This window comes from Fukomys damarensis, unplaced genomic scaffold, assembly GCF_012274545.1.
Source record: "Fukomys damarensis isolate Sample0158 unplaced genomic scaffold, DMR_v1.0_HiC HiC_scaffold_14, whole genome shotgun sequence".
Taxonomy (NCBI): Eukaryota; Metazoa; Chordata; class Mammalia; order Rodentia; family Bathyergidae; genus Fukomys; species Fukomys damarensis.
The window spans coordinates 69,826,643-69,849,318 of record NW_022900926.1 but is presented as its reverse complement, the minus strand read 5'-3'; the positions used below and the strand labels follow the sequence as shown (position 1 = coordinate 69,849,318).

Sequence of the window (22,676 nt, the reverse complement as noted above, 5' to 3'; positions counted from 1 at the left end):
ACCTCCTAATGGGATTTCCTGCCTCCAGTCCCTCCCCACCTCCATTTTGCTTTGCTCTGTTTTTGTGGTACTGTGGATTGAACACAGGGTGTTTGCACTGAGCTATATCCCAGCCCTATTTTTTTATTTTTTTATTTTTTTCATTGTGAGACAGAGTCTTGCTAACTTGCCCAGGCTGAGCTCAAACCTGCCATCCTACTGCCTCAGCCTCCAAAATAGCTGGGATTACAGGCATTCACCACCACACCACACACCCAGCTTGGTTTTGTTTTTTTGTTGTTGTTGTTGTTTTTTTAACTTAACTGTAATCATATGTAATTGGACTTCTGACTGTGACAGAAAACTTTTCTTAAGGGAGAAGCTTCTGTGGAGGGATTGCAATTATTGCATTATTACCTTAATGGAGGGTAGCTGTTCCAAGGGACAGATAGGTTCATTAAGCTTTATCCAGATGTCCCTGTAAAGAAAAGACTTCTTCCTCCACATCCTTGCTGGGTGGCGTAGCCAGGTGTGTGCTGAGGAGTCTTGGTGCCTGCTGCACTACCCTAGGACAGACCCCAGTCCCTGCCCACTTCCCTCCATTCTACATTTCAATATAGCAGTTTCTCAGATGGCTGCAGTATGCGTTCAAGTAATTCTTTTTTCAAGAATGTTAAGTGGTGGTATATTTTTCTGAGTTTTTCTCCCTGAGAATGGCCCTCTGTCACCCCGTCACATAGAAAAGGACTTTGGCTGGTGGTAAGAATGAAGGTGAGGGAGGGCAGCCACTTCTAACTTGCTTTTGCAAAAGCTTCCTGGGCATTCTTGCCTGGCATGAACATCAGAAATGATGAACATCTGGAAGTGAGCATCAGAGGCAGACTGTAGTGTGGAGAGCGCGCGGTGTGACCAAATGAAGGGCACACAGGTCAACAGTCAGTGTGACACTGGCTTGGTGGGTTAGTTAGCACGTTTTCTGAAAGGAATGGATAAAAAGGAAGGAAAGAACAATGTGAAACTGAACAAGAGCCTTGAAACAAAAGAAGAAATACTGAAGTGTGACACTGCGATGACCAGAGAGGTCGCAGTGGGGTCACTGGACCTTCGCGGAGGAGCACTGCTCCCAAGCCCTGTGGCAGTGATGGACGCCCATCCAAAGAACAGCTCCGATTATCCCCTCCCTGCAGCAGCCTGGCCTGAATACGATTCTCAGCATTGCGGCCTAGCTAGCTTTTCTGTGCACCAGGGGTTTGAACCATTTTCTGTATGAAAATCAGATCGGATTGCATACTAATAGACTGTCATGTATGAGAAATGAAAGCATTCAAGTAAAAGCAGTTTTCCTGGAGTCAGTGCAGAAAGTCAGAGTAACACAGTTTAACCTATCATTTCATCTTCACTAGCACTGCCCACGGCAAGCTGTCACCTGACTGGGCAGTGACCTCCTAATGGGGTTTCCTGCCTCTAGTCCCTCCCCACCTCCCTTCCACCACCACCTTGCTTTTGTCACCAGCAGAGTCGTTACCCTGGAGAACACGAACCAGTCACCTCACACTCCTAGGTTAAAGTGCTCAGGGCTTCCGTTTACCCCTCAGATAAACTTCAGAAGCCTTCTTTTTGGTATGTCCTTCCTAAGTGTTTAACTTCAATCATCCTACAAATATTTATTGAACAACTATCATATCCCAAGTGCTGTCTCAGGCACCAGGAATATAGTAGTGAACACTTTTTCTTGGAGACAGACAATAAGCAAAGACAAATAAGCAAAATATATCGGATGTTGGATGGTAGTAATGGATGGGGAGAAAATAAAATGAGGAAGTGGGGAGAGAGTACCAGGAAAGGAAGTCTCTACTATGTGTGCACATTTCCCAGTAGCTCTGCCATCTGTGAGGGGGAAGACTTTATGTATTCCCAATGCCTACCATAGTGTCTGCCTCATAGCAGACTCTGTAAGCGGATGGATGGATGGATGGATGGATAGATGGATGGACAGATGAGGGAGGGAAGAAGGAGAATGGGAATGAATGCATCTATGAAGCTTTTGAAATAAGAGCTTTAAATTTGGACCATAGCTTGGAAAGCTTTTAAATTCTGGTCCATCATCTGCACACATACACTGAATATATATTTTCCAAGCTATGAGGTAGCCTCTGTCCTCAAAGTTGTTCTGAGAAATTGATACCATGTTCCAGCACCATTCTAGGGAGTATCCTGGCCACTCTGCACCCTGGCCCTTAACAGAGCACCTGCCCTTGTGTGTCTGGCAGGATCTGGAGGAGCAGAAATGTTCTCTGAAGCAAATCACATTCATTCGTGCATTTGGAGCACTCACGTCTTTCAGCAGGTGACAGCTGCTTGACTTTCGTGAATGCATATCGTCACTTGATAATGACTTAGAGAGGTAAAGGGAAACTGTCCTAGGAGCACCTTCCTTAAAGAATTGCAGATCCAACCACAGTCCTCCCTTTGCCATAGAGCCCTGAACTGTAGATGTATGGATATTCCTGTGTCCAACCTGGGGTGGGCAAAGGTTAGAACTCTAGCCAAGGGAGGATGGGCAGCAGGCAGAAACCTCTAACATTAATTTGGGATCCAAGGTCCTTTGCCCGCCCTGCCCTCTCCATGGCCAGTGGACTTTCCTTCAGTCCGGTGTTCCCTGCGGTGGGGCATCCTGCCTAGTAGGCACAAAGGTCATGCTGTCGCCTCCCCCGGGGTTTCTCATGGCTAGTGTGCCTGGTGAAAGGTGGAGAGAGGACAGGAGCATGCGCGCAGACAGGGCAGCCTGGGAGGGACGGCCTGTATCTGCTGCTTTTTCTTCTTACCTATGTAGGGCCAAGCCTCCTGATGGCCGCTCTCACCCTCTTTTTCACTTCCTTTCTGAGGAAAAGGAGCTCTTTCTCATCCTGTATTATCAACTTTCAATAACCTTTGTATATTATGGCACCTGCAGCCTTCATTTCTGTGTTTATTAATACAGTGCGCTTAATAAAAAAAAACTGCCCTGAGGTTATCTGTTAAGATGAGCAAAGAAAAACAAAGGTAGTAATTACTGTGCTTTCTCAAGATCAATCCTTTGTTTTCATCTGTACTCTTTGATCAGCAGCTCTGTGCCCCAGATTTTTACTTCGATCCTATACCAAAGCCTGACCACCCTGAGATAACAAGAGCACATGATACTCTGGTAACGAGAATGTACTGAAGGTGCTGAGTGTACCCTGTTAACTCAGCCTCCTTCTTCTTGGCACCCGACGCGCTCCACGGCTCAAGAGATCCTTTCTGCAGGGTTTATGCAGAAAGCCACAGACACCTCCCCAAACCTCGTGCACAGTAGTGTGTCACTGCCTGTGAGAGGTACAGTTCAGTTTGCAAATGAAACATGTAATCATTCACATGAACAAAAACCTAGGTTATGTAGCCCATAGTCAGTCCAGATGCAAACATGAACAGAAAACAGTCAAAACTCCTGATTGTGCAGTTATGACCCCTTTGAGGTCTGTACACGGAAGCTGTACAAGTGGAAAGCTATAAAACGCAAACAGTTCTTTCGTGGGACGCATTTTCTCAAAGAGCTGAAAGCACAGTGAATATTGAGGTATTTTGTTGACAAGTGGAGAAAGTGAGGCCAGGGGAAGCCAATTCATCTGCAGAGAGATACAGAGACATCTAGTTCAGTGCTCTGCCACGAAGAAATTTTGATTCCTACCCTAAAGAATCTAAAAGAAAAGAAGAGAGGATCCATGGAGTTCATGTACAGCAGCCCAAAGAAGAGGAATAGGGACGTGTAAAGGAAAGGGAGGGGAAACAAGGTGCAGAGTCAGCATTTCAAAGTGAGAGTTGCAAACAAGATTTGAAGAGAGGCCCCTAAACAGCTGACTACAAGGTTCTCTGAACTGAGCACCAATAAACTGTGTCCTGTGAAGTGACCTTTTGAAATGGCCCGTTCTCCAGTGGCAGAGAAGAGGCAGGCTCCCTTAGGCCTGGGAGCCCACAGAGAGGGTGGAGACAGAACTGGCTGGTGGTCTCTGTGCTTGCTGAGCCTCTCGTCACCTAGAAGGCTGATATCTGAGGATGGCACCTGGGTATCTGGTGCATCCGACTCTCACCACAGTCGGACAGCACTGACGCGTAGGGGCCACCCCTCCTATAGAAAAATGGTCCCCATTGCAGCTCCCAGTACAATGCCTGGAGGCCCAACCATGATGAGTTTCCCTAACAGGGGGCCAGGCTAGGTGTTCAAATTTTCTGTGTCTTGTGTTCCTCCCTTATCTTCTGCCAGACACTCTCTTCCCTATCTGTTTCCTTGGTTGGAGGCACAATTTTAAAAACTTCTTCTCTCTAAAGCCCCCATGCCCCTCAGAACTCTCTCGTGACCCCTGTCCTGTGGGCTTGTCTGTGTCCCCTTCACATTCATTTTTCTTTATCTCCCAAGTATCAGAAAAAGCCACTGTCTTGGGGGAAAAGGCTAAAAGAGAAGAAATAACAGTTTTCTTTCTAACAGAAATATGAAACCATCTTTTTAAAAAATGAAATGGGCCCATCTTTACCATAGCGTGCAGAATAAAATTCAGTTCATTGAAATTCTTGTAGGAAATAAGATTTTCTAAGTTCTTATAGCAGAAAATACTTATAAAAACTTAGTATTTTAATTGAGCTGATGATGTCTATAAAACAAGCAGCCCAGGTCTTTCCGAGTGGATACATTGTGATTGCCACAGAGAGACCCTGTGCAGGCTCCAGGCCCTCAGGTCAGCCCATCTGGGGAGATGGTGGGAGAGAGCGAGTGTCATTCTCCTTGTCCCTGTCAGCCAGATGCAGTGTTGATGATCCCTCTTTTCTGGCAAAGCTGTTACCGGTATGTTTCTACTTGGCCCGGAGCATGGAATTGCTTACATACGCTCCCTGGGCTACGGAGAAGAAGGCAGGACAAGAAAGAGCAGGGAGGAGTGGGGCACAGACCGGAAAGGAGCTGGGGAGGAGCGCGCTGTGAGCTGACGTTGTGGCCCCAGCGGGTGACCCTGCCAGCACCAGCGTAGGCGGGGGCACAGCTCCGTCCCCTGGCTGCAGCTGCCCGGGGAGAGCAAGCTGCCTTAGGAGATGTGACATGCCGCCGCTCTAGCTGCCACATCTGCTGTGTCCAAGCCGAGCATTGGAAAATAGGCTTGACCCAAGTGGCCAATTAAACTTTCCATTGGCAGAGACTGAATTAGGAGGTTTTTTTTTTTTTAAGGGAAATACTTCCATTTGAGTAGTTTTGTTTTTTAATGAAATGAAACATTTACTGACCTTAGCTCCACAGAGCCATGGGAGAGTGATTGATTGATTAAACTCTGGTGCCATTTCGGACCAATTCTCAGGGCCAGATTCAAGCCCTGGGAGGCCTTCTGGGGGTCGTAGCCACCACCAGGAGCGCCTGTCATCTCTAAGGAGCTCCAGGCCCTTTGCCTGCCTTTCTTCCCACTCCTGGCAGGGTCCGGGACCAGAGGGCTTCCTGTACACTCAGATTCTGTAGTTTCTGAAATACTATGAAACCAAAGACTGTGAAACATGGGGCAGAGCATGCACTCCGGAGGATGCCAACCCTGACACGTGATTACACTTTTTTCCCAACCTTTCTGGGCTGCCTGGGACGAAGAAGCTGCCATCTCTCATGCAGGGCTTTCCAGCCAAACCCTCGGGAGCAGATGTGCTTCCAAATCAGACAGTGTTTAGAAAGTCAGTGCAATGCAGAGACTGCATTATATAACACCCTGGGAGAGTGTGGACCAGAACAGTCAACTGCCTCCCATCGTGGCAAGTTTGTAACCAGTTCAGATCAGTTTTGCTGCCAAGCCAGTTACAAAAACTTGCTGGTTTTCAGAAATTGTTGGACTTCGGAATGGTGGAGAAAGACACGTTGGCCTGCATCCCTTGCCCCAGCTGGCAGGAACTCTGCGGGAAAGGGCTGCCCCAGGAACCCCTGCTGCCAGCTCCTGCCCAGGTCTTGAGTTTTCAGCATGTGGAGAAGGTTGTAAGCCAGGGTGTCAGATGTACGGCACACATCCTGCAGCAGCCTGTTTGTATTGTCCAAAGTTCTAGAAGGTTTGCCATCACTGGTGCAGGCTGAGCAGCCCTGACTTGTGAGTGAGGCTAATTTACAGCAGATGTATTGAAAGCCTATTGCATTCCAATGAAAATAATGTGTATGTTTTATCACCTCAAGAAATTATAATGTCAGAGGATAAATTATCCTACAAGGCTTTGGACAAGCAAATGACTGATAGGGCCGTGGTCAACAGCCAGGAAAAGCCAGGATACACCCAGCTGAAAAATCTGAAAGTCTGAGTGTCTCCCACCTAGGCAGGCAGGGTTCTGGTTAACAGGCTGCCTTCTCCCCCAAAATTAAAGGGAGCTACATGTATAGGTTGTGTTCTCCTGCTGGTGCCAGTCCCAAGAGATAGGGAGAAAGTCTTCAGTGTCTGTATGGCTTGAAATCAGGTTCTTGCTTTTGTGAATTAACTAGGTCAGAAATTGGAGAAGATTCCAGATTGCAGGAGTAGCCAAAACATACAAGGTCTTGGCAGGGAGAAGGCAGAATGTGATACAGAAGAAAATAAGACGAAGAAAAAGAAAAACTGGGGAATAGTGCCTGGCTTTCGTAGGAGAGGGGTCAAGGCATGGTATCCCAGGTACTGTCAAGAAGGCCAGCACGTGGGGCTGTGTTCTGCAGGGGCTGGTGCTCTCCACAGTGCCTTCTCACACAAGGCACCGTGATGCTTCTGCGTAAGGAAGTTGCCCGAGGGGGTCAGGACCACCCCAGTGATAGATGGCCTGGCTGCCATCATCTGTAAACAGGGGTGCTGGGGACGTCACCTCCCCATCTAAGTCACCAAGCCTCGTGGCACTGTGGGGTCACCAGGCAGGAGTGCTCAGCCATGCTAGTGTGGTGGTAGATCCCGGAGAGTGGGATCCCAGCAAGAGTTTGCCTAAGTTTAAGAAAAACTGACTCACGAAGTTCCTAAATGGACCTTCCAGGGGCTATAAACCAAGGGTTTGCATGCTTTCATTCCATGATGTGTTTGGGTGGTGGATATTTGGGTTATTTTTGTTGTTTTTTGGGTCTGCTTTATTCCTATATTATTGTCTACTCAACTGGAGTATAATTTACATACAGCAAAATTCAGTTTTAATTTTTAAGGACACACTTCAGTGAGTTTCGGCAAACCCAACACCCCACACATGCTGTAGAACAAGGGCAGGCAGACCACACCACCCACAGGCCAAACCTGCTTCCCTGCCTTGTTTGGCTTTATACCTTCCTTCCTCAAGGATTGTAAAAACAAAACAACAAAAAGGCAGAAATCATATGCAGCCCAGAATGCGGAGATGCTATTGTCCTTTCCAGGAAGCACATCTGGCCCTTGATGCAAGGCATCCCCTCGCCTGGCACAGCTCCCTGTGACCCTTTGCAGGCAGCCTCTGCTCCCACCTGGCAGTCCAGTGATCTGCTGTCTGTCAATGTAGTTTTTGCCTTTTCTAGGATTTTATATACCTGAAATCATTGTAGTATGTTGCTTTTGTGTCTGGCTTCTTTCTGAATGCTTTTGAGATTCATTATCAGGTTTCTGCATATGTGAGTTCTGCGTTCTTTAGTTAGACTACAAGCTATGGTGTCCCATGAAAGGCAGCTTGGGCCCCTGGGTGTGGTGAGGACCTCCCATGTCTGCACCATGCACAGGTCCAAAGTAGGAGAAGGAGGAGCTTCAGAGGTGGTGCCAGGCCTGGGGCCCACTCTCACTGCCCTTGTCTTTGCAGGCATGAACAACCGGGAAGTGCTGGAGCAGGTGGAGCGCGGCTACCGGATGCCCTGTCCCCAGGACTGCCCCATCTCTCTGCACGAGCTCATGATCCACTGCTGGAAAAAGGACCCCGAGGAGCGCCCCACTTTTGAGTACTTGCAGGGCTTCCTGGAAGACTACTTTACTGCCACAGAGCCCCAGTACCAGCCTGGGGAGAACCTGTGAGGGCCGGGTCTGCAGAGGCCTTGTCCCAGAGGCTCCCCACCCCTACCCATTAGCTTTCCATTCTGTAGCCAGCTGCCCTGAGCAGCGAGAACCGTCCAGGATCAGATTGCATGTGACTCTGAAGCTGATGAACTTCCATGGCCCTCATGAATGACACTTGTCCCCAAATCCAAACCTCCTCTGTGAAGCATACGAGACAGAACCTTGTTATTTCTCAGACTTTGGAAAACTGCATTGTATCGATGTTATGTTCAGTGTAAATAGTTACTCCAGTGCCAAGATCCTAGTGCTTTCCTTTTTTTAAAATGCAAATCCTATGTGATTTTAACTGTCTTCACCTGATTCAACTAAAAAAAAAAGTATTATTTTCCAAAAGTGGCCTCTTTGTCTAAAACAATAAAATTTTTTTTCATGTTTTAACAAAAACCAATCAGGACAGGTGTTTGTTTTTTTTTTTCTTTTTTATAAATATGAGTATATATAATATATGTTCCTGTACTTGTACCATGTGGGTGCTATGTGGGGCCATGGTCAGCCTGGGCCTTAAAGCTGCAGGACCCAGAGGGAGGATTTCATCTGCATCGAAGCACTGGTGTTATTCTGCAATCCAGTGGCCTCATTTTTGGTTTTTGTAAGGCATGATTCCTTTTTTTTTTTTTTCCTTTTTATTCATTTGGATTGCACTTTTTTGGTTCACAACTGTACTGTTAGATGGTTGTTACTTTGACTCCTTTCAGGAACCATTGGGCTGAGTTCACAAGTTCTGTTACCAGTATTTTCTCCAACTTGCTTCAGTTTGTTCTTGAAACATAAAAGTGAACATTTTTTAAGCAAGAAGCCAATCCTACCAAGAGAACTGGAAGATGGATACCACACAAACTTCCTGTACAAAAATATGAATGCTGAAATGTTTCAAATGTTTTTTTATTTAATAAATCTTGTAACCACATTTAAATGGTCTAAAACCCATAGCATTGTAGTCATGGCAACCTACTAAACTTTCTCATGCAACTAAAATTTATGGGGAAGGTGGGGGGGGTTGTACGTGTCCCATTGTAAAATAAGTGTTTTAAATGTCCTGTATTGCTAATGGATGACTTTATATGTTCAAGAGTTTTCCAGTGGAATAACTATGCACTACTTTACATTTCATGGGGATGCACAAAAAAAAAAGTATTACATTTTTAGTTGCTGTTTGTACCAACCTTGAATTACATGTTTAACAACAACAAATCAAAAGTCCTATTTCTATTGTTTTTTAATACTGAGTAGCAACTCTGAAGTCTTAATTCCTTTTTTGTTATGATTTATTTGTGAGTTTACGTTTTTGAATTGTTTAACTTTCTTAATTTAGTAATTAAAAAGAGAGCATTTTACATTTGAAATTTTTTTTTTTTGTTCATTTGTTTAAATCACTACAGGTACTCTAGTAGTTCTGTGACATAATCTGCCCCATGCTAGATGGAGTCATCTGGTGGATTTAGCCATTGTGTGGTGATTTCCAAATGACAGAAACATTCACATCCTCTAGAGATGCCTCCCCCCTCTCAAAAGGCTGGACAGTTTTCTAACTCATTCCAAAGACTGTTAAAGCAAGAGTAGGCATACCTTAACATTCTCGTTTATCAGACATTTTCTCTGACTAGAATTTGCTGTGTCCCACTTTCAGGAGAAAGAGACAATGACAAGAAGAGTCTCTTTGTCATGGAATCAGTAAACATATTTCCAGTGTCCCTCTGCTCCTATAATGAAATCAGACCCAGCTAACTGTCTGGGTCTGGCTGTGCCATCATTCAGCTCTGAGACCTCAAGCAGCCACCTGGCTCAAGGCAAGCAGCTCACCTCTGCCTGTCTGTGGAGATGAGAGGATTGGCTGAGATTCCCTCTTAGGTCCTTACAGCTCCAATATCCTGTGACGTCACATGGAGGCACTCAAAGAAGACAGTGTTTGTTGTTGGGGTAGTTGTTCCAATAAACTTTATATTTAGAAAGGGTTTTCAACATTTGGAGAGGGGAAGAAAAAGGTTAAACAGATTTTTTTGATTAACTAAAATATTATGGTATTGGGCCAGAGATTTAGCTCAGTGGTGCCAGCGCCTGCCTGGCAAGTGCGAGCTCCTGAGTTTGATCCCCAGTTCGGCAAAAGAACAAAAAATATTATGGCATTGTTTTGGTATTAATAAAATTGATAAATTGATAAAATTCCAAGGCTTTATTGCACGTGATTTTTATCACATTGGGCAGTTCACTAACACATTCTTGATGTTTTTGAAAGATAACTTTATTTTTAATCTTTTCACCCCACTAGGATGGATAATTTGCAAATATTCTCTAGAGGATTTTTCTTTTCTTTTTTCTTCCCTCCCACCCCAACCAGGGATGGAACTCAGGACTTTGCACCTATAAGGCAGGCACTGTGCCACTGAGCTAAATCCCTGGCTCTAGAGGATTTTTGTTTATGTTTTGACTCTTTCCAAAAAATATGAAAAAAAAAACTCTCTTAGACATTTTTCCAAGAAGAAAATAGTTTCTTCAACCCAAAGTATAGTCTTGAATCAGTTGAGCTCACGGATTCCCTTACATAAAGCACTTGGATCAGCTTGAGGCCTGGCTTATGGAGGGTGCAGGAGCTGTTCTGAAATGCTTACAGCAGGGTTGCGGAGTGAGATTACAAAGAAGGTATACATACAAAGAAATCAGAAGTTTAGGTTTTTTTCTTCCAAGAAGGTAATGTGCTTTCAAGAGAAGATCTTGAAGTCACCTCGGGGAAGTCCCACCACCTTTCAGGAATCCTGTCTCACCAGCTGTACAAGTTTATAGCAAGGAACCCACAGTCCCTGACCAGAGTTCCCTTACTATGAAGAGAAGTTAGCATCTTGGTATCAGGCGGTGGTGAAACATTTTTTGCCTTGAGTAACCTGGTAATGGGTGTTTGCTCTGTTTGCTCAGGAGAAGCTGCCATTAGGCACTGGTGCTGGATGGGGAGCCTTTGTGATAAATTTTTTTTTTATTTCTTTAAAAGTCAAATAACCTACTGGAGAATTCCGATCATGAAGCTCAGACATCATAACTGCAGCAGGAGATTCCTGTTCACACCGTTCTCATTGCAGCTCATGCTGTCCCCAGAGGCTGCTTCGGTCACAGTGTACAGATGGGGAGGAGGACCAGAGAGCCCCTGCTACAGGAGGGTGCCCTGTGTTAGAGCATCCAGGTGTAGACCAGGCAAGTGACGCATTTGGCTCTACCATGTGTCGAAAACCAGGCATTTGTAGGAGAAAAGCTAAGCGCATACAGGATCCCTCAGACACAGCCCTGCTACTAAACGTTTCCTGACAAGCACCAGAGAGAGGGTGTGTATCTACCTTGAGAAAGGCAGGAGTCCTCCTGTGGCTGAATCTTGGCAGCAGAGAATTTTTCTAGTAACACTGGAGCTGTGAGATTTTATATTCAGTTCCCCAAGGGGCCTTACCAATTTCTATCATATTAATTGGAATGGTTCTTTCATGAGTCTTGAAAGGAGATAAGGTTTTCAACAATATGCACAGGAGAATTATGCTAAAGCCCACTGCAAGTGGGGATGATATCTCTGTATTTGTCATGACTTGAGACAAGAAAATCTTGCTGGAGAGAGCAGGCATCCTAACAAAATGTATTTGTGTAACATAGTGTTTGGTCCATTTCTTCCTGAAATGTATTTTAATGAATTTAGATGTCTTTTTATTGGCTTTCTTACCACTACATATTGTTGAAATTCAGTGAGACTGTTAAGAACATCTGCTGAGAGGGAAGTTAGAGAGAGAGGAAGACTACCTTTGACTTTAGAGGAAGAAAAGGAACCTCAAAGTTGGATTCTAAAAACAATATGGTAGGATATATACTACTACTAAAGCACTACCAGTTATGTTGTTTATTTAAGTCTCAACAATTGATTAAAACTCCATAGGAGAATATGATGAAAGAATAGTATCATTAATATCTTTGAAATATAAAAGGAAGTTTTCCTAATAAGCTAATTCATACCTTATTCTTTCCCAACATGCAGAATATTCAGAATCTCAGGGGAGGGCTGAGGGTGTAACACAGTGGTAAGGTGCTTGGCGTGCATGGGTGAGGCCTTGGGCCCAACGCCCCCCCACCCCACATCAAAAAAATTCTGAGGCTGGAAATAAAAATGAGTGGCTTTTTCGGTGTGTCAGGAACCGTTCTACTAAGAATATACTCAATGATGAGCTCCCCCAACAGCCAAAATACTGTGCTCCTCCTGAATACTTGCAACTCTTAAAATTGTGTATTTGGTACTGTCGATGTATTAATAATACTGCTCTTCTTACAGTATTTTCCCGGCTAAACTGTGTCTCCTTGAGAACAGAAACTGGCTGCCTCGTCTACCTCTTCCTCCCTGAGACTAGAACGATGAGTTTATGGCAGGTGTCGGACAGCGGATCAGTGTTAGATGGATGCCCACCATCCAGGGGAACAAATGGTTTACCTCTGAATGACACATCTGCCTAAGAACTTGCTAAACACATAGATTTACTGCCTGCTGCCTTCAGCACTAGTTCTGCCCCTTGTGAATGTGCGGTCACCAGTCTTCAAGATGTGACACAAAAGCCCCATCTACTGTCAGAAGTGCTTTCCCCCTCTTCCCAACACCAGTGTGGATAAACCTGTACCTCTTGGAATGTGGGAACAGCATGGAATAAATGATGCCAAATGATGCATAATTTTAAAGTGACTTTGAGGTCTCATTGTAGCTTAGTAATTTTATTGAAACTTGATATTCCACTCCCTAAGTTGTTCATCTGTGTCTGCATGTAAAATTACCCAGACCATTCAGCTGTACAAAATACTCACCTGTGGCTCTGAATAGGCCTGACACACATCTGCCTGACCAAGGGAGCTGCTGTGGCCCATGTGAGAAGCTCAGTGTGAAATTTTCCATAAAAACCTTTCTGCTGATGTTGGGGAGGTCATATTTGCCCCAACTAATAGGGATTCTCTTATCTGATTTCCTTTTTCACCCAGGAAAAAACAGCCCCACAAATTGAAGATGTTACAGGGAAGGAGGACATTTGATGGAAACCACCCAAAGCCACTTGGAAGTGGAAGGCCCTGGTCATTTCAGCCTGCTTCACCAACACGCAGCAAATGGGAGCAGGAACGATGTAGCCACCAGGCCAGGAGGAAGAAACCAAAGCCCGAATGAGAGGAACCTTCTGGAATAAAGATGGAAAGAACTGTGGATACAGGTAAGAGCTAACCATTCATTCCTTATTGTGGTTTACATCTAAAAGTCAAGACTTTCGTGTACTCATGGGCATGGCTTTTGGAAGGTGATTGGATTTAGAGGGGTAGTGTAGCTGACTTGCTGTAGGAGGTGGAATCTGATCAGAAGAGGTGGGTCACTGGGAGTACGGTCTGGAAGAGTGTATCTCCCTCCCTCAAGACTCCTCCCTTCACTCTCTGCTTCCTGTTTGCCGGGGCAGCTCTCCTCTGCCATGCCCCCGTGCAGGCTTATTCTGCCTTGACACCACCACACTATAGATTGAAATATGAGCCAAAACATACCTCTACTCCTTTTAAGTTGTGGGTCTCAAGTATTGTGTCTCAGCAACAGGAAAGTGATGTGGACATTCCTTCCCCAAACCTTTGTTGTATATTTAGTAAGGGCTAGACCCTATACTTAGCACCAGAAATTTAAAAAGAAACTTGATATTCACAGCCCAGTTGGGATGGAGACCCATTAATGTAGCTATAGTGTGCTCTTCGCAGATGGAAGTTGGTAAAGACACCACTTCTATCCCTGTATGGAGAATTCAGGGGAGGCTTCCTGGAAAGAGTGTGCCTGAATTCAGCTTTAAGACAAGTGTACTGCTTAATTGTAGGAATCTAGTATTTCTTGCCTTTGAATGTTACCTTGTGATTCCCACCCCCTAATTGGGGTTACCTCCTCTTTAAACGTAAAAATATGAAGAAAAACCAAAATCACGCAAGAAATCTCTCCCCTACCTTTTTCTCTCTCCCTCTCACCCCCAATAAAACCATTTATTTTGATTAGTAGACTAAATGGAGGGGTGGTAGATAATACCATTCAACTCCAGAAACAATGATTTTTAAGCAGGTCATTGTCTCTAGTGTCCCAGCTAAATTATAGTTGGAAACATATTTATAGAGTATAAGAATAAAGGAATTGCTGGGAAAAGGGCTGATAGTAACTCTCACGACCTCTCTTAATAACAATTAATAGGGGGGTCATGTCCTGTTTATAAGCTCATTATTCTTTCCTTCCTCTTATTAGTCAGACTATTTTGCGTGCATCATCATGCAATATGTAAATTTGTGAAGAAGGTATATACTAGCAATTGCAAGGCATTCTGGTTGTTTTGTTCTGGATATTTTTCCTTTGGTTAATTATCAAGTGTTTGCTATGTAATAATCAATGAGTAGCTAATTGGAAGCAAGAGAGAATGAAATGCGTATTATTGAGATAGTGTTTTAATGAAAAGCATACATGTAATTCTGTGGGGAAATATCACAAGAGATTTTATCTTTTAGTAGAGGGGATGTGTTTACCAAAAGATTCATTTAAGCCACTGGTAAACTGGATCCGGCATACGAATCCTTCCACTTCCTGGATGCCTCCCAAGGGGTGACCCCTGGCAGGTACCAGGAGTGTAGCCAAGCCCCAAGAGCTGGCTCAGGAACTCAAACTGCCCTAAATGGAGCCGGAAGGTCTGTGGATTCCCAGAGAGTGAGGAAATGGTAAGCAAATGACAGCAGTTGCCTAGAGAATTAGGGAATGAATAACAATGCTTTCTGGTAAATTAACCATATTACATTGTGCACAGGAAAGTGATGGGGGGAAATCCTGTTAAAAATTGAATAATAATTTACCCACATCATTTACGTAAATGCATAATTTTCCTAGTTCAGTGGACTAGTTTGATTTAAAATATGAGCAGCTCCGGGACTGAGCACCAAAGCATAATTTGTGAGATAATTAGGAAGAGGAAGAAGAACTGACTGTAATCAGTACAGTCCTTCGTGAGATGCCTCACCTCCCCCTTCTTCAACTGTGAATTTCAGAAAATATTTGTTTATACTTTCCTGAAGGTCGCTAAGTGAAAGTGCAAAACATTAATCATTGTCACTGCTATCACCAAACCATGACCTCACCGTGTTTGAGGTGGGAAAGCAATGCTTCATTCCCTTCAGTATTTTTCTGCTCGTATTCAAATAAGTACTTGTTTTTGAATAGTAGGGGGAAAGTGGAAATGTAGCAAAGCTGTACTTAAAACAGCAAGTCAAGAACAAAAGCAGCATGCCTACAGCCAAAGGCGATCTTGGAAGATACACAGATAAAACAAAAAGCTGTGCTTGGCTGGGATTCTGTTTCAGAATCAAATGCAAAATGGAGACCATTGTTCCAACTATAAAGGTTTTTGCAATCTATAATCCATCTGAAATAAAAAGGCCTTTCAACAGTCAGAAGCTGTACTATTGCTATGAATCACGAGACTCACTCGTGACTAATTTAGATTTTCCCAACAAGGAGTGGTCAAAGGTGCTGTGGAATTCGCAGGTACACCAGACATCCTTCACTTCACCAGGGCACACCCTACCAATCATTGTGCATCTCTTTTCCTCCTCCTTTTCTCATCCTCTACACCCTGCAGCCCCATCCTATTAGGAGCAGAAAATGTTTATTAGGTGTTCCTTTGTTTCTACATCCCCATCTCTCCTCAGAGACTGTATTTTGTTCATTAAAGTCAGCCCCTCAAGTCCTACCTTTCCAGACAAACCATGGCTGACTGTCTCTCAGAGTCATCCTTTGGTGACCCATCCTGTCACCTCCTAACCTCCCTGACCTTATATGGCTGAACGTTGATCCCCACAAATCTAAACTTATCTCTTAGGTGCTGTCCTGATGGTCCTACGCATTCCTTCCATCTCTCCCCCAATGCCTACCACTGGCCAAAATTTATCAGATACTAGATCTGCACCTGTGTCTCCTGCTACTTGCTGTATATAGTAGAGAAATCCACCGTATCTCAAACACTTTGCTCTCATCTGCTGTAATATTGCTATAATAAATATGCGAAAGCGTAGTGACTGGAATGTGAACATGAATGATACCCCCTAGAATTGTGCACTACACAACTGGCACAACTATATGTGATGACCCTGTAGTTTGAAATCACTGGAGCTACCCTGGAACCCTGCATTTAAAAACTCACAGCCACACTAGGTCAGTCTTGTCTTTTTATAACACTTGGCCATTTCAAAGTCTAAATCTTTCAGCCATTATTGGAAATGAATGATTGTTTCTGGAGGAAACAGAGCGCTCAGACACCAGTGCCTATGAGCCTAGAAGGCTTGGGCATGGTGCCACACACCTGTAATCCCAGGGCTCTGCAAGGCTGAGTCAGGAGGACTGCAAGTTCAAGTCCAGCCTTGGCAACTTTAGCAAGACCCTGTCTCAAAATTTTTAAAATGAAAAGGGCTAGAGATGCTGCTCAGTGGGAAGATCTTGAGTGTTCGATCCCTGGTAAAATAAAATAAAATAAAAAAGACTTTTTCATCATATAGCTTGAGCTTTGAGCTTTGGCCAGCCAGCTAAGGAGACTAACAGCTAAAACTACACTGACCTGGCTTTCAGGAAGCATCCAAGCTAAAGAGCTGGTAAGCCTGAAGTTGAGGTGCAGGGCAGAGGTGGACTTGGCCTGTACTTAGGTCCACCCTGGCCCCTGTCTGGCTCTGGCTGACTCATTGCTTGCTGACTGTCCCATCTGTTCTGCTCCCTGCCTCCCATTCAGCACAAACTGTGCATACTGGTAATCTCTTGCTGCATAACAAAACACTCCAGAACATAGAGGCGGAAATAGGAACAGCCATTTATTTGGCTCACAAAGCTGTAATTCGGGGTGGGCTCATCAGGGACCGCACATCTCTGCTGCACATGCCATCAGCTGAGGCAGCTCAGCAGTGGCTGGGGATCTATTTTCACAATGGCCCATGCACATGGCACTTGCTGCTTCTGGCTGCTACCCGGGGCCCAGCTGGACTGCTGGGAGGAGACTCTTCCTTCCCACTCCGGCTTCATGTGGCTGCGTGGGCCACTCACACATGTTCAAATACCTCAGCTGACTCAACGCAAAGCAGAGACAAACTGCCCCTGCCAAGTCCTGCCCACATTTCAAAGATCTGAACAGCATAAATGACTGTGGTTTTAAGTCACTAATGTTTGGGATCATTTGTTTTGCAGCAACCACTCGCCAGGATATGTAGGCTACACCGAATGCACTATAACTCCATCTCCACATCTTTCTAGGGTGCTTCCCTACACTACAGCCTTTAGGAAGCTAGAAACTACACTTTTCACATTCCCTTACCTCTAGGATCATAACTGTGGATTAGGCTCCACCAACGGACATTTTTGCAGAAATTTTGGAAGGCAGCTGCCAGTTTCCTGCAGCTTGTGGCCATCTCCAGCTGGGAAACGTGGTCTAGAGCCACTGAAGTCCAGCCTCCAGCTTCATGGGTGTCAATTAAGTCAGCTGCTGAGGTGACAGCAGCTGGGTTCCCCATTCTACCAGGCAGGCAAATGTGGCGGTGGTGGTGGTAGCTGCACACACCATTCCTAGCTTCCTGACCACTTCCTGGCCTTTCTTTTCTTTTCTTTCTCTGCAGCTACAATGCTCTCCAGGCCAACAGTGCGGATGGTGGCTTCCTGGGTCTCACTTTCCCGATTGTGGCAGAGATTGTTTCTGCAAGGTTCTGGGAGTCACCAGAGCGCTCTCTCCTGGCCCTTCCAACATGTTCCTAACTCATCATATGAAATTCCTTTGGAAGGAGGAAAAGTAAAAAGAATGAAGATGCAGGGCCCAGGATTTAGCTCATTGGTGCTGCTGCCTGCCTCGCAAGCGCAAGGTCCCAAGTTCCATCTCTGGTACCAAAAAAAAGAATGCAGATGTGTTATGTACCTGTACCAACTCCTATGATGAGTGTAATCATTAGGTAGTCCTGACATGTACTATATTAATAAAAATGTTTAAAACATCTTTTAATTCCTTTTTGCTTATAAACCCTAGAGTGGGTTCTGTTTCCTACGCTGAGCCCTGCAGCTGATTCCCAGATGATTCCCAAAGTTCTGTTCCTTCTCAGCCTTTCCTTTTTTTGGTACCGGGGATTGAACTCGGGTCCTTGCGCTTGCAAGGCAGGCCACCGACCGCTGAGCTAAATTCCCGGCCTCAGCCTTTCTTTAGTTTTTGTTTGCTTCTCCACTTTCCTTTAAGGACACAGCTGCACCAGTTCAGTTCTCTTGTCCACGACTGGTTTTGCCCCACACTGGCAATGCTGAGTCGCTGCGAAAGAGATTGGATGACCTCAGTGCTGGTAACGCTTACCGCCTGGCCCTTTAGAGAAAAAGGTCACCATGTCCTGTTGTGGACAAACTAGACTCCGAGTCTGGAGTCATCGCACCCACTCAACTGTTCTATTCATTCTGCAGACACCTTGCACTCCATACCAAGCTCTGCTAGCCCTTGGTGAAAATTCTCTTGGCTTATGCTCACAGCGCCCACAGGGACGCAAAATTATTATCCCAGTGTTACAGACAAGGAAGCTGAGATCTCAGGAGATCTGGGCCTAGGTGACTGGGTAGATGGTGATCCCATTAACAAAGATAAAAGACAGGAGGAGGACCAGAAACTAGGCGGAAGAGGACAGGTGCAGAGTATGGGCAAATGAGGCAGCTGTAAGAACCGTAAGAAGTTCTGCTGGATGGGCTTGGAAAGTGAGGACTTCAAGTCTGAGCAGAATTTAGGTACAAATCACAATTCTGCCACTCATTAGCAGTGTAGCTTTGGGCTAAGTGGTTTCACCTGTGCAGTGAAAAGTAAAAGCAGTAGTGTTTGTACAGTGCCTAGCATAATGCTTGGTGCATGGCAGAAGTCTGGTGTGTGTTAGCAACTTTCCCTTCATCTTCCATCTCATAGTGGAGAGTAAGCTTCCAGAATTATGTTTCTGATTGCATCCGTCTCTTTCTCAAAAGAAGCAGTGGCTCCCACCTATCCCCACTACTGGAGTGGGACCTGCTTAGCCCATGCCCCTTTCCTAAACTCCTCCACACGCTGACTCCGTTGAAGGGTAGGCCCAGTCATGTCCTTACCACCCCTGCCTGCCCTCCAACCAGCACAGCTGCTCTCGAGGGGTAGAGGTCAGACTGTGGGAACTGATCCACTGGGTGCTGTCTATCAGATTGTCTCCTTCGAGCTGTAGCTGAGAATCAAGAGACCATGGGGGTGGGTGCTTGACCTACAGGTTCCACAGAGTCAGGGCCACTTTAGTACTTTCTGGCTTCAATGTCTGGCCAGCCTCGTCTATCCCATCCTCTCTACCATCATCCCACCACTCTGCCATATGAACCGCTATCACTCAGGAATGCTCTGCTCCAGGCTTTTTGGTGATCTGTCGCCCTCTCTCCTCTTCTCAAAAGCTTATCCAACTTAACTCAAACATCTAGTGATGGCTGCCTCCTCACAGGTCCCTCAGAACATCCTGACCCTGGCTTCTCGTCATTGCATAGCGTTCACAGCTGTATCCCTGCTGTGGATATTAGTGTTTGTCCCTGGGTTCTTCTTCTTGACTCAAAGCTCACTGAGGGTAGGAACTTGGCACATTTTAGGCTCTCAGATATTACATTGAACTTAATACAATGGTTGGAATCCTAAAACACAATCTAAATTTATTCAATAAAAATGCCAGTCTAAGACATTTTTTGTTAAAATGGAAATACATTTATAGAGAATGCTTCAGATTAAAGGGATGAGGATCAAAAGGCACTTTTTTGGCCAGGAGTTCTGAGTCTTAGAGATCCAAATAAATTGTAGACTTTTTATTTCCTGAATTGATTGGAACCATAATACTGGGTTTGTTGCTGTTTAGATTAAAGGGATGAGGATCAAAAGGCACTTTTTTGGCCAGGAGTTCTGAGTCTTAGAGATCCATAAATTGTAGACTTTTTATTTCCTGAATTGATTGGAACCATAATACTGGGTTTGTTGCTGTAATATAAAACTTTCTGGTACTTTTAGTCAGTTAAAAATGCTGTCGCCTCTTTACCTAAGTGTTAGGATTGCACTTGTCTCAAATTAAAGTACCTAGGCCTATTGATGCCATCTGGAAGCCTGATTCAGGAGAAGATTTCTGTGTTGACCAGGGAGGCTGCAGAAGCCTGAGGCCCAGCTCTAGAGCTACTAGGAGAAGGTGTGTGTATCACAGGAGGGCATATGTCCCCTCGGACACAAGATACTGTGGCCTCCATTGAGAACAGAAAGCATCTTCTCAGACAACAGTGCCTGGAACACTAGCTGCATTTTGCAAAAGTGTAGGAGTTTCCCAATGAAAGTCTTGATTGCAGATGTCCTGGCAGCTGGTCATGGGCGCTGTGCCCAGGTTCAGCCCTGGGAATGCTCCTCCAGCTGTGTACACCCACAGCCTGGTGACTCCTCAGTGCCTGACTGCCCCACACTTCCTCTGCTCTAGGGAACTGGGCTTGTGGACTTAGATTGTGGGTGCATTGAGAGCTTACCCCAAGCCCAGGGAGGGAGACACTCTCAAAGCAGAGCCTATCTTCTCACACTGATCTTTGACCTTTCCTGGGCTTTTGAAGCAAAGTTCCCAAACCTGCCTGTGTACGAGCTATGAAAAGCTTTAAAAAGGAGGTGTCCAGGCTCCTCCCTAGATGAAATGCCAAGAATTTCTTGCTGAACACATGTTAGTCTGTTCTTGCTGCTATAACAAAAATACCATAGACTTATAAACAATAGAAATTTATTTCTCACAGTTCTAGAGACTAGGGAGCCGAAGATCAATGCATCAGCATATTTGGTGTCTGGCGGGGTCCTGCTTCTAAGTTCATAGATGGCCATTTTTTTTTTCACTGTATCCTCATGGCAGAAGGCATGAGGGAGCTCTCTGGGGTCCCTTTAATAACAGCATTAATCCCATCACTAAGGGCTTTGCCCTTGTGGCCTAATCATCTTCCAAAGGATCTGCCTCTGAAGGCCATCACACTGGGCACCAGGATCAACATCTAGTTTTGGGTGGACACAACCATCAGTGTTTAGCAGCATTCTCACCCTTTTCTCCTATTGTCTTTCTCCTGGGAACTTGTGGCAGCGCAATGATTGCACAACCCACTCTTAGGTTCCTGTTGAATCCTGCTTGCCCCAGCCCCCTCAGCTCAGGAAGTCCTGACAGCTGCTTTATAGTAGTATGTCCCCGCTGGTAAGTGGGGACCTTGGAGAGGACTGGTGATCAGAATTGTCCAGGACATCACTGCAGGTACCCCCTCCAGATAGGGGGGAGGTCAGTTTCAAACCAACTGAGCCAGGCAGGCCAGCATGCTTGTGTAATTCAGCCCCTGAGAAAGTAAGTCTCTGCTAAAAAGGGACTAATGGACTGTGATGAGCCACCAGGAAGAGCCACTGTACTCGAATGAACCACAGCACTTGGATTTGATGAGCCTGACCTCTAGCAGAGAGTCCCAAAAGGTTTCAGACTGATGAGGCACAAAGGATTGAAACTTTTTGTGAAACTTTGCCTCATTTCTGCCCACTTCTACTGTGACAGTGAGAATTCCTGCACATGGAGTGGTATATGTGTCCTGCTCCTAGGCTGGCCACACTCAAGATGACCAGCTTCGTTTCTCAGGCCCTCTTTTGATAAATGTAGTGACCTCAAGTGGCTCCCTTCCCCTTTCAAGGTGCGGATCTGCTCCCCAGGGGTGGGGACAGGGCCCAGATGAGGTTAGATGCCCCGCAGAGGGCATCTTAGCCAGTGCCAAGGATCTTTGGGAGCTGGAGGAGCCCAGACCTATTTGGCTTTCTTCCAACTGAAAACCCTCTGGGAAAGAATGGTCCTCCACCTCCTGTTCTCAGGGGACCCCGCTCCTTTGTTGTCTTCCCTGGCAAGGTCAAGTTATTTGCTCTCCCCTGACTGGCTGGTTCCTCCTGAGCTGGTTGCTGCCTCAGGCACTCAAGAGAACAGGGACTGAAAATGTAGCTAAATGCAGATCCCTGAATTCTTCAGATTTAGGAGTGAAACTCCAAAAGCCACATTTTATTTGTTTTTGTTTTTGGTATCGGGGATTGAACTCAGGTCCTTGCGCTTGTAAGGCAGGCCACCGAACCGCTGAGCTAAATTCCCAGCCCCAAAAGCCACATTTTAGAAACATAAAACATTTTATCTTTGCATTTTTGAATAGCTAGCTGGAAGGATTTCTCCTAGAGAAATATTTAGAAGGGAGTTGCCTCAATATTAATTTTTCTTAGATAATGTCTCACTATATACAGTTCAGGCTGGCTTTGAATGCACTATGTAGCCCAGGCCAGACTCAAATTCACAGCAATCCTCCTGCTTCAGCCTCGTAGTGCTAGGGTTACAGGCATGCATCCTGAGGCTTGGCTCAATATTAATTTTGATTTATTCTTAAGTGTCATATCACTGCTGAACCGTCCCATCAGACTGCTTAATCAGTGTTTGGAAGTAAGCATTTTCCTGGAATTTTTTTTTTTTTTTTTTTAGAGTTCAGAGGATTCAGATGCAGGTATCCAAGAACTATTCTCTGAGAACATGGAACAGTGGTCATATTAGTTAACTATTGCTACACTAACATATTCTTCTCTCTCT

General features: G+C 45.2%; 1 protein-coding gene across 3 annotated transcripts in view; it reads left to right on the top strand.

The window, feature by feature from the left end:
• The window catches only part of Fyn (FYN proto-oncogene, Src family tyrosine kinase), a 182,634-nt gene extending 174,265 nt beyond the window's left edge, over window positions 1-8,369 (top strand). For all 3 annotated transcript variants that reach the window (XM_010630841.2, XM_010630839.2, XM_010630840.3), the window contains one exon: window positions 7,774-8,369. In XM_010630841.2, coding sequence (XP_010629143.1) covers window positions 7,774-7,982 — 209 coding nt within the window. In that variant the 3' untranslated portion in view covers window positions 7,983-8,369. The remainder of the gene's footprint in view (window positions 1-7,773) is intronic.
• Window positions 8,370-22,676: the final 14,307 nt, after the last annotated feature.